Source organism: Nyctereutes procyonoides, unplaced genomic scaffold, assembly GCF_905146905.1.
Source record: "Nyctereutes procyonoides isolate TBG_1078 unplaced genomic scaffold, NYPRO_anot_genome, whole genome shotgun sequence".
Taxonomy (NCBI): Eukaryota; Metazoa; Chordata; class Mammalia; order Carnivora; family Canidae; genus Nyctereutes; species Nyctereutes procyonoides.
The window spans coordinates 18,096,353-18,108,354 of NW_026575135.1; the positions used below are offsets into that span (position 1 = coordinate 18,096,353).

The following is a 12,002-nucleotide window of genomic DNA, read 5'->3' on the forward strand; positions in this document are numbered from 1 at the left end:
CACCAGGTGCCTGTACAAATGTTGTTACAGGCGGCTTCGTCAGCCGCCTGTGCGGGAGGCACAGACATTCCGCCTCCTTCCTGTGGGTCGCAGCGTCCTTCATAGAGTCCGATCCCCGCCAAACGGAATATTCAGCCACGCTCAGGGGAGAAATTTCCTCCGGCAGACACACTGGGCGCCCGCAGGCTTGCGCTGACGTGGCCGGACCCACGCAGGCGCCGCGAGGCGTGGTCGGCCCCGCAGAGGGGCCCGCTGGGAGCCCGGAAGGAGCATGCGCGGAAGCCGTCAGGGAGGGGGCGGGGCGCTGGCGCGGAGTCCCGAGCATGGCGGAGAAGCGGCGCCGCGACCCGGAGCCTGGGCCCAGCCCGTCGGTGCTGTTTCTGCACCCGGACCTGGGCGTGGGCGGCGCCGAGCGGCTGGTGCTGGACGCGGCGCTGGCGCTGCAGGCGCGCGGGTGCAGCGTGAAGCTCTGGACGGCGCACTACGACCCCGGCCACTGCTTCGCGGACAGCCGCGGGCTGCAGGTGCGCTGCGCCGGGGACTGGCTCCCGCGCAGCCTGGGCTGGGGCGGCCGCGGCGCCGCGGTGTGCGCCTACGTGCGCATGGTCTTCCTGGCGCTCTACGTGCTGTTCCTCGGCGACGAGGAGTTCGACGTGGTCGTGTGCGACCAGGTGAGGCGGCCCCGCGCGGCCCGCCGGGGAGGGCGGCCTGCGGGGAGTGCGGAGCTGAGCCCCCCCCCCCCCCCCCGGTGTGCGGCTCCGAGCCGCGGGGACTGACCTGCGGAGACGAGCACTGGGAGCGACGCTGGTTCTCGAACGTTACGGACGCGCTAAGGTTGCACGTGGTTGCGGGGCCCGCAGAAGCGATCCTGGTGCGGCCCAGCCGACTGCGTGTTGGCGCGGTTCCGAAGTGGACGGGGCTTGGGGCTCGCCGTAGGGAACGCAGGCATTCCAAGTCCATGCAGTCACTTTTTACTTCTCGGTGACCTGTGTGTCTTCGCCTCTTTGCATGATTTCCTTGGACTCTACCTCCGGGCCACATGCATCCATCGCACTGCCTCCAGGTGTTGCAGACAGGCCCCTCCGCTCCTCTGCAGCGTTGTGTTGAGAACAGGCGAGACTTGCCGTGCCCCTGTTCAAACTGTTCTCCCTTTTAGTCTTGGAAGAAGTCGGTAGTAATGCCCGCCTGAACCTGCGCTCTAGCTATTTCGGGTGCTGTGCTTTCCCCGCCCCCCTCCCCCGAAAAAAGCAGATTTATTTTTAAAAGTAACCTTTACTCAGAACAAAAATTCAAATAGTGTAAGAGAGTGTAACGTGAAAGCCCCGTCCCAGTTCCACTCCCTAAAGGTAGCCGCTGTTAGCAGTTTCTCCTGTGAACCTCCGGAAACTGCCGGTGGCCGCGCCCCGCATTCGCCTCTGTTCTCAGGTGGATCTTCTTTGCAGTAATGAGGATGACACACCTACCGTTTGATAAATCGCCCCCCCCCTTTTTTTTTCCACCCAAAATTCCTGTTCCGGACATCTTTATCAATATTGGAGGTTCATTTCATGTTTCTCAATGGTTGCTGGAAAATCTGCTTTTGGTTAAAAGTACCATAATTTATACATTCACCTGTTAAAGAACACTCCTTGTGACCAGCGTGTTGCAAATAGATCAGTATTGTAATGGACATTCTTGTACCTTTTTTCTACTTCTGTCAGCGTGCCCTTTGAGTGAATTCCTGGAAATAAAGTTGCTGTCCAAGAGTTTATTTTAAATGTCAATAGGTATCGCCAAGTTTGCCTTTCTAAGAGGTTGTGTCATTTTGCCCTCCCACAGGGTATCCCGTTAATTCCATGCTCTTGTGCACAGTGGATGTTATCAACCATTTTAATCTTCGCAAATTGGAAGGGAAATAGGTTTAAGAACCCATTTCTTTTTTAACACATGGACATTTCCAAACATCCTGCATGTGTCACTAGTCATTAAGCATGAGGCAGCCGAGACTATAGTGAATAGAAAAAAAAAAAAAAAATAAACAGTTTGGAAGTAGGAGACCTGGGTTTAGTTCCAAATCTGCTACTTTATGACTGAGAAACTTCCTATAAACTTGGCATAAATCTTTCTATAAATCTTAAGGTGGTAAGTGAGCTAGAGATTAAGTAATTTGTAAAGATTACCCAACAAAGAAAGTCTCTAGTAATGGCTGGCACATGGTTCGTGTTTAGTAACGAATATGATTAACATTTATTGAGTAATGCTATGTGCTAATTTCTTAAGCATTTTACATGTACCTGTGCATTTAGTAATCACAAAACAATACAGGGGTTTTTTGAACTACAGTTGTCACCATGTTATAAAAGAGAAAACTGAGGCATACGGAAGGGTAGATTACTTGCTCATGGTCAAGCAGTCTTGATTCCAGAGCCTGAGTTCCACTTCCTTTTTGGAGAAACATAGTAGAGCTACTCTGTCCCTGTATGGTAGCCAGTAAGCACCTGCAGCTATTAAACACTTGAAATGTGGCTAGTCTGAACTGAGATACAGTGTAAGTATACACATCTGATTTTATTTATTTTTTTATTTTTTTTTATTTTTTTGTTTTTACACATCTGATTTTAGAGATTTAATGTGGAAACATAGAATGCAAAGTGACTCGTTAACTTTTTTGATAATTACATTTTGAAATGATAATACAATTTTTTAAATATTTTATTTATTTATTCATGAAAGACACCCAGAGAGGCAGAGACTTAGGCAGAGGGAGAAGCAGGCTCCATGCAGGGAGCCCAACATGGGACTCGATCCCTGGACTCCAGGATCACGCCCTGAGCCAAAGGCAGACACTCAACCACTGAGCCGCCCAGATGTCCCTGAAATGATAATATTTTAGATAAATATTTTTTAAAACTTCACCCTTAAAAATTTTTGTAATATGGTTACTAGATTTTTATTTCCATCGGACAGTGCTGTTCTAGGGGAAACCATTGGACTTGCAGCTTTAAATATTTAGCACACAGCCAGCAGATGTCTGCAAGCCCTCTCTACACCAGGCCTGGTACTGGGTGAGTCTAGGGGAGCACAAAGCAGAATCAGGCATTGCCCACAATGAGCCCACAGACTAGCAGGCGGGGGGGGGGGGGGGGTCATACATTTGACTTGGTTGAAGTCAAGTTGACCAGTCTGTATCTGCTGTTGACTTTTGCTTTGGCCAGGTGTCTGCCTGCATCCCAGTGCTCAAGCTGGCCAGACGGCGCAAGAAGATCCTGTTTTATTGTCACTTCCCAGATCTGCTGCTCACCAGGAGAGATTCTTTTCTGAAACGCCTATACAGGGCCCCGATTGACTGGATAGAGGAATACACCACAGGCATGGCCGACTGCATCTTGGTCAACAGCCAGTTTACCGCTGCCATTTTTAAGGAAACATTCAAGTCCCTGTCTCACATAGAACCCGATGTCCTCTACCCATCTCTCAATGTCACCAGCTTTGACTCCACTGCTCCCGAAAAGCTCGATGACCTCGTCCCCGAGGGGAAGAAGTTCCTGTTCCTCTCCATCAACAGATACGAAAGGAAGAAAAATCTGACTTTGGCACTGGAAGCCCTAGTAAAACTGCGTGGGAGATTGACATCCCAAGATTGGGACAAGGTCCATCTAATCATGGCAGGTGGCTATGATGAAAGAGTCTTGGAGAATGTGGACCACTATCAGGAATTGAAGAAAATGGTCCAACAGTCTGACCTTGCACAGTGTGTGACCTTCCTGCGGTCTTTCTCAGACAAACAGAAAATCTCACTCCTCCACGGCTGCACCTGTGTGCTTTACACACCAAGCCATGAACACTTTGGCATCGTCCCTTTGGAAGCAATGTACATGCAGTGCCCGGTCATCGCTGTTAATTCGGGTGGGCCCTTGGAGTCCATCACCCATGGTGTCACAGGGTTTCTGTGCGAGCCTGACCCAGTGCACTTTTCAGAAGCAATGGAAAAGTTCATCCATGAACCTTCTTTAAAAGCCACAATGGGACTGGCTGGGAGAGCCAGGGTGAAAGCAAAGTTTTCCTCGGAAGCCTTTACAGAACAGCTCTACCAGTATGTCACCAAACTGCTGGTATGATCAGACTTTTTTTTAAAGGAATTTGTGCTGTATTCATTAGTATCATTTTTTGTAGATTGTAGACTCATTTCTGAAACCTAAAAAGAAACCTAGAGTCCATTGTGGAAGCAATTAAAAGAAAAATACACTCTAATCTTGAATCTGAGCCACTTTCCTATGCACCACACCTTCCCATCTACTTTTTCAAAAAAACAAAATCCTGTTTATGCTTTAATTATTTCATGTCTTACCAGTGTTAATATATAAAAATGATGCAATTCCATATTCACCAGAATCTTTCAATTCTGTTTTCTCTAGGCTATTGTTGCTTTGCCTACAAATTTGAGTCCTCGTGTGCCTTACTTGGTTTTGATAGTTTTAAGTGTATTATCATTAAAGTTGATTAATTTGGGTTCATAGCATAATGAGAACAGGGTCACTGTAGTTCGTAAAATCAATGCACCTAAGCATTCACTATCCTCTGTTAGGAAATTTTTATTAGTCATACCTTTGCCTGGATCCATAGAAGAATGTTCTATACTTCTTCACAAAGATGATTTATTATATTTTTGCACAATGAGATGTGACAATAAAAGATGTTTATCTTAGGAAAAGAAAAGGGTCTCTGGGTTCTGTTTGGTATTGTTAGGAGTATGGACAGCCAAGCCTGAAGCCTGAAACAAGAGTAAACCAGGTTTTGAAGTAATGGGACATTGTCACTCGTGGGTATGCGTCTTATGTATGGTTGGTTTCTTCATGTCATCTGAGTCCACCTGAGTCGTTGGCTTTGTTCATATTGTTATTTTGTTAAGCTCCTCCTACATGTTAGACACAGTTACTGTGTGTCCTTCAAGTCCTGCTTTCCATGCCATGGCTGTGAAGCTTTCCTTGACCCTCCTCCCACCTTCCTCTCCCCAGCCTGCGTGTGATCCTCTTCCATGTACCCTAGCCCTTTTGTGGCACTGAGCAGTTTTAGAGTTCCCTACTTACTTGTTGGCCTAAGTAAAATAAACATAAAGCACTTTTCAATGTATCTTTAAAGCTAAATTCTTTTTTTTTACCACTTTTTTAAAAATTCCAGCCCAACTTGGGGCTTAAACTCACAATCCCAAGAGCAAGAATCCCATGCTCTACCAACTAATCCAGCCAGTGCCCCAAAAGCTAAATCCTTTTTTTGAAAAAGAGCAATCAGTGATCACTAGCCAAAGGCTCCACATTCATCACTTCTGAGAGTACAGACCTGAGAGCCTAACAGCCTTAGGCAAATTACTTAATTTCTGTGCCTCAGCTGCTTCATCTGCTGTAATATTTTACATTCTTCATGGAGTAGTTGTGACATCACAAAAATACATGTAAAGTACTTAAAAACAGTACTTGGCACATGGTATGGGCTTATAGAGATACTAGCTATTTTATAATTTGGGGAGACTGAAAACCTGCAGAATTTCCACGTGGGTTCATGCTGCACTTGTGTATTGTTCTTTGGGTTTTTTTACAGAATGAAATTTCAGGTTGTAATTTATCACATTAATCTGTATCGCAGTATTTTCATGAAATGAAACATCTGTACCGGAAAGGAGTTCTCTAAAGCAATCAAATATATTACGTCTTTTATAGAAGAGTTGAGTTTGCTTTTCTTTGTCATGGTGAAAGTTTGTGAAAGTAGGTCATCCCCATTTTGTGGGGTTTGTGTTTTGTGGCTTGATGGGTGTATTGCCCCAGGGAACTGCAGCCTGTGCAGAAAGGCCTGGTGGCTCTGACCCTGTCTTTAAGACAGACTGAGATCCGTAACCTGTAACCGGTGCCTGACCATTCAGAGCATTAAAACTTGCCTATTTGACCTTTTATGCAGATCCAAAATGGACTCCAGGGGTTCATGGGCCTTAAGTTTAGCTTCCCTTCATGGTCTTAAGGCCCAGCAGGTGACACTAAGACCACAGAACTAGTGGGGGGAGGGGGCCAGGGGGGTGCGGGATGCAGAACCCTGCGAGCCCTGAGCCTCCAGCCTCTGATGGATTAACTCCTGGCTCCGAGACCTAGGATGGAGTTTTTGCCTCTAGGGTCTGTTCACAGTTTCCTAAACAAAGCTGAAGTTAGGGAGAAGAGAAGCATAGCACCCCGAAGTAAGCTGTCCAGGACTCTCCCAGTAGTAATTCTAGCAATGACCGTGTGCTGGGCATGATACGACATACACAGCCAACAGCTCATTTATCCCAAGAGTTCCATGAGGAACTTCCCTTTATAGATGAGTGTGGCTAAGCACTGTGCCTGTGTCACACAGCCTGGAGGGATGGGCAGTCTCAAGGCCCTCCAGTTGCAAAGTCCAACCACTCTCCCCTCAAGTCTGCCTTCACCCCAACCAAACTGGTGTGGCATTTCTTCCGTGAAACCCTCTACGGTCCTGCCGGTGGGCCTATTGAGGTCTTCGGGGCTGGAAAGGTCTTGCGAGTCATTTGCCCCCTTCAGCTTCAGAGCAATCTTGTGAAAAGGGTGTGTTATCCCCCCATTGTACCCACAAGGAAGCTCAGGGAGATGAAAGGCTTGCTCAAGGGTTGAAAAGTGAACCAACCAGGATTCAGCGGTAATTAGCCGAACCATCCCATCCGGAACTGCACACGCCAGCAGTTCTCAGCCCACTCCCCTTCAGTAACTATAAATATCACGAACTTGGGAGTTTGCAAAGCTCTTTCCAGGTTGTCTCATTTGCTCTTCACAGGATCATTCCAGGTAGCTGAGTCCACAGTAGAGAAGCTACGGCTTACAGCCGGGAAGCCCTGGAGCTGTAACTCCAACCTAGCCGTCTGATGCCAGGTCAGCAGTTGTGTCAGTTGTACAACAGAAGTCTCTTCAGTAAATGCTTCACCGCCTTCAGCCTGCCCCACTCCCAGCTCCTCTTGTGCGACCTCGCTCCACGTCTGCCAGCACAAGGAAAATGAGGCACCTGAAGGAACGCCGCCCAGCTCTCTGCTTGCTGCCACCAGTGCGCCTGTGCCAATATCACTAACTCTCCTGTGACCTCCATTCTTTGCATTTCCAACTCCCAGCATCAAATCCACCCAGAGCTGAATAGGACCCTTGAGGTCACCTGGCCTAATTTGCTCCTACACAGGTGGGAAAGCAGGCCCTCCAAGAGAAGTAGACCTGCTTGAGGTCAGAGAGGGTCACTGTAGGCCTCCTCAACTTCTTCATGAAGCCCCGCAGGTCCCCTGCACTAAACCCTCCTCTATGCCACTTCCTTAGAACTCCTTACTCCTTCACCCCTAACCTCAGCCCCTGCAGCTCCATCTCCAACAACCTGTGAGGAACCATCACCATCCAGACACGAGTGCCACATCTGCCCGCGGGGGGTGGGGAGCTTTCCAAATGACAAGCTCAGTTGTTCGAACCTGTGCTCTGATCAAACCTGTACTCCCTCCTCGGGAGGGAAGTGAGGGAGGGGTCTTAGCCTACTGACTCTTGAGCCCAGGAGCTGCTGGAGCCAGCACTCTGCCCTTGTCAAGAGGATCAGAGGATTGAGTAGGGTTCGAAATCAGGGTGAATTGTCCTTGTGGCCCAGAGATGTGAACATAGGCAAATGCTGAAATATCTTGTAGGTAGCACTATCACTAGCCAGCCACTGATGTCATTTCAGACAAATATAGAAGTCTCTCAGGGTGTGTGTGTGTGTGTGTGTGTGTGTGTGTGTGTGTGTGTGTGTTGGGGATCTTGGGGGGAGACACACAAGCATAACATAGATGTGATTTGCCTTTGTGACCTGCCACTCACTCAAGAAGTTGGCGAGCACAATTAGAACAAACTGCTAAAGGACTCCTGGGTGGTTTAGTAGGTTAAGCATCTGCTTTTAGCTCAGGTCATGATCCCGGATTCCTGGTATCGAGCCCCAATGTCAGACTCCCAGCTGTACATGGAGGCTGCTTAAGATTCTCTCTCTCCCTCTGCCCCTCCCTGCACCATGTGTGCATGAAGGCAGTGCATCACGGGGCTGGATTGCCCTTAAGGGTACGTTGGGAGTCTGCCTATGCCAGGGAAAGTCACACCATGGGGCAACGGATAGTCGGTTTAAACCACCCCAATGGGAGTATTTCCCTCTCATTTGAATGTTACCTAACTCAATATTGGGAGGTCCACCAATAGTCAAGACAGTGTGGTACCAATGTAAGGATAGATGAATAGATCACTCCAACAGAATTGAATTCTAAGATACATCTGCACATATGTGGTCAATTGATTTTTGCCAAAGGTGCTAAGGTAATTCAACTGGGAAAAGATAGTCTTTTCAAGAAATGGTGCTCAGACAATTGGATATCTGTATGGGGGGAAAAATGAGCCTCAACCTTTACCTCACATTATATACAAAAATACACTTGAGGGATCCCTGGGTGGCGCAGCGGTTTGGCTCCTGCCTTTGGCCCAGGGCGCGATCCTGGAGACCCGGGATCGAATCCCACGTCAGGCTCCCAGTGCATGGAGCCTGCTTCTCCCTCTGCCTGTGTCTCTGCCTCTCTCTCTCTCTCTCTCTCTGTGACTATCATAAATAAAAATTTTAAAAAAATTTAAAAAAAAATACACTTGATGGGGATTGTAGGCTTACAAGTAAAAGCTGGAGTGCAGAACTTAGAGAAGAAAACAGAAGAAAATCTCCATAACCTTGGGGAAGGCAAAGATTTCTTAGATAGGATACAAAGAGCACAAAGCCCAAAGGGAAAAATTGATAAGCTGAATTGCCTCAAAATTAAAAACAGCTGCTCTTCAAAAGACACTGTTTTTTTAAAAAAATGAAAAGACAAGCCACAGATTGGGAGAAAATATTCATAGTTAACATATCTGATAAAGACCTGCAGCCAGGATATGTAAAGAATTCTCAGAACTCAAGAGTAAGAGGACAAATAACCCACATTTTTAAATGAGAGCAGATTTGAAAGACCACAGAAAATATACACATATCCAACAAGCACATGATAAGATGCTCAACATCTTTGGTCACCAAGGAACTGCAAATTAAAACCACAGCACAGGCCCACTGCACACCCATACAATGAAAGGCTCTGAGTAAGAATGTTGACAAGGATATGGAACATCAAGGGTTCTCACCCATTGCTGGTGGGCAAACAAAAAAGTACAAACACTTTGGAAAGCAGTTGGACAGTTTCTTATAAGGTTAAACATGACACCTAGCATCCAAACGAGCAATTGCACTTGCCAGTATTTTGCTTAAAATAAGTGACATATCTGAACAAAGACTTTTATTCAAATATTCACAGCAGCTCTACTCATTAATAGTCAAAAGCTGAGGGGCACCTGGGCGGCTCAGTCAGTTAAGCCTCTGCCTTTGGCTCAGGTCATGATCCCCAAATTGTGGATTCAAGCCCCATGTCAAGCTCCCCACTGAGTGGGGAGTCTGTTTTGCCTTCTCCCTCTGCCGCCTCCCCACTGCTTGTGTTCTCTCTCTCCCTCTCTCTCTCTCTCATTCAAAATCCTTTAAAAAATAGTCAAAAGCTTAAAACAATCCAAGGGTCCATCAACAGGTGAATAATAAATAACCAAATGTGGTTCTATACAATGATACATTTCTAAAGCAAAAAAAAAAAGGATGAACTGATCAACACAATGACTTAGATGAATCCCAAAAGCCTGCTCAGTGAAAGAAGTCAGACACGAAAGAACTCCTACTGTATGATTCCGTTAATATGAGACTTCAGAGAAAAAAAATCCAATCTACAGTGACAGAGAGCAAGTCACTGCTTGCAGCCCAGGGTGAGGCAGGGACCCACTAGGTAAGGGCACAAAGGAACTTTGGGGTGATGGAAGTGTTCTATGTATTATGATGCTGGTTACAAGGATGGATGAATTTGTCAGAACCAATAAAATACGTGCTTACATGGAATGTATATTACTGTATGTAAATCATACCCCATAAAGTTTTTTTTTAAAGCAAGTGTGCTGTAGTTTCATCTGTATAGGAAATGAAAGATGTTATAAATGAAGAAATGCAAGAGTATATGTGCATATGTAATTATAAAAGTTTCTAATTAAACATATACCAAAGTGGTAGCTTTGGTCATCCCCAGGTGAGTGTAACTATCAAAATGCATTAGATTTTTCTTCTGTTTGCTTTTATTTTTTGAAATTCCATAAGCTGACTTTCTCATAAGAAAATAAAAGAAAATCAAACATAAAAGTATAAAATACTCTTAATGGTCAGTTATGTTTTCACAACGTGTTTTTAGATATTTGTGGCCCTCTTGGAGATGTATAGTTTGTTCTAACTGGTCCCTTATTATTACATGTTAAGATTGCTCTACCTTTTGGCTAGTAGGAGTAGCCTAGAGGAAAACGGACTTGAGTTTCTAAAAGCAAATATTTAAACTTTTAAAAAGGAAATTATAAAAGCAAAGGCATCCCAAAAATGGACATATGAAAAGGTTGCCAAACTGCCTAGCAGTACCCCAAAAGAAAAAAAAATAACATAATTCTCAAAAAAAATTACTAACTGGTGATATTTCTTTTCAAACCAAATCACCATGTTGGCCGCCTTACTTTCAGCCAAATGTTATTCCTCTGTTGTGTTGTGGAACCTGAAAACCTAACTTAACACTTCAACTCAATAGAGCAATACAATATCCTGTGTCAGGACATATGTACCACTATTTAACATCCTTGACAATTAGTTAGAACTCTTTCCCTTGCAAGTGACAGAAACCCAATTCTAGCTTAGGCAGAAAAGGGAATTTTTAGGAAGCTACAGGGATAGATGATGTCATTCCAGGAAAAGTTGCACACCTGATGGGGGACAAGTGCAGGGATGTAGCTAGGCTTGAGGTTCAAACAGAACCAGCAATTCAAATGCCACCAGAGCGTCATTTTTTTTTTTAAAGGAGACTTCATTGTTGTCCCGTAGACTAGTTTCTCCCTCGTGGCAGGAAACATGGTCACCAGTAGAAGCCGAGACCTCCATCCACTGTCTATATCACCAGAGAGGATCAGGTCCTCTTTTTCAGACTTTGGAGAGATACCAGTGAAATTTTGAGATGGACCCTTCTCTTAAATGAATGCAGCAAGTCAGGGCCAAGGTTCTACAGCTTGCCAGGCCCAGGGTGGTTCCCGTGCACTGTGGCCAGGATCGAGGATCCAGGATCGACAGCAGCAGAGCTCATGGAGCTGAGAGAAGGGACCCCAAGGTAAGCAAGAGGAAGGAGGTTAGAAGTCGGTGAGTCGGACAGACAAAATAGGTGTCCTCTCCAGTACTCAAAATGGGGGTCCCTTAAAATATTCCACTCCAGGGGGCCTGGCCAACAAGCCATCCCTTCCAGCATACCTTTTGCTAATTGCTTCCACTTCTATAATAAAGCTTGCTGGTATCTGTTTAGGACCTATCTAGTGCAAGGGACTGGAATAAAGAAATGAAATTGTTGGGAATCCCTGGGTGGCTCAGTGGTTTAGCGCCGCCTTCCGCCCAGGGCGTGTTCCTAGAGTCCCGGGATCGCGTCCCACATCAGGCATGGAGCCTGCTTCTCCCTCTGCCTGTGTCTCTGCCTCTCTCTCTCTCTCTCTCTCTCTCTCTCTCTGTCTCTCATGAATAAATAAATAAAATCTTTAAAAAAAATAAATGAAATTGTTAACATTTAATAATCTCTAAGCTGTAGAATTCTGCATTGTTCAATATTAATATTCCCAGACTGGACTTTCTTTTTGTTCATGTTTGAATAGCCATATTTTACCCATATTTTAACTTAGAAGGTTTTTTTGTTTGTTTGTTTGTTTATTAAGTAGCCTTAGTTTCCTTTAAAAACATCAGATCAGGGGCGCCTGGGTGGGTTGGGGCTCTGGCTGGGTGTCTGCCTTAGGCTCAGGTCATGATCTCAGAGTCCTGGGATTGAGCCCCACACTAGGCTCCCTGCTCAGTGGGAGTCTGCTTCTCCCTCTCCC

The 12,002-nt window shown here is 46.0% G+C and overlaps 1 protein-coding gene across 1 annotated transcript; it reads left to right on the top strand.

Moving 5' to 3' along the window:
- The first annotated feature begins 1 nt into the window (after window position 1).
- ALG2 (ALG2 alpha-1,3/1,6-mannosyltransferase) lies at window positions 2-5,695 on the top strand. Its single transcript, XM_055302479.1, has 2 exons — window positions 2-671; window positions 3,195-5,695. Exons 1-2 carry the CDS (start codon window positions 324-326, stop codon window positions 4,095-4,097), a joined length of 1,251 nt encoding a protein of 416 aa, XP_055158454.1. The 5' UTR covers window positions 2-323; the 3' UTR covers window positions 4,098-5,695.
- Window positions 5,696-12,002: the final 6,307 nt, after the last annotated feature.

Bases quoted from the DNA above. Each gene is read 5' to 3' on its own strand.
- ALG2 (XM_055302479.1), top strand. From the start codon at position 324: ATGGCGGAGAAGCGGCGCCGCGACCCGGAGCCTGGGCCCAGCCCGTCG. The intron at 672-3,194 runs GTGAGGCGGCCC...TGCTTTGGCCAG, and splicing joins ACGTGGTCGTGTGCGACCAG to GTGTCTGCCTGCATCCCAGT.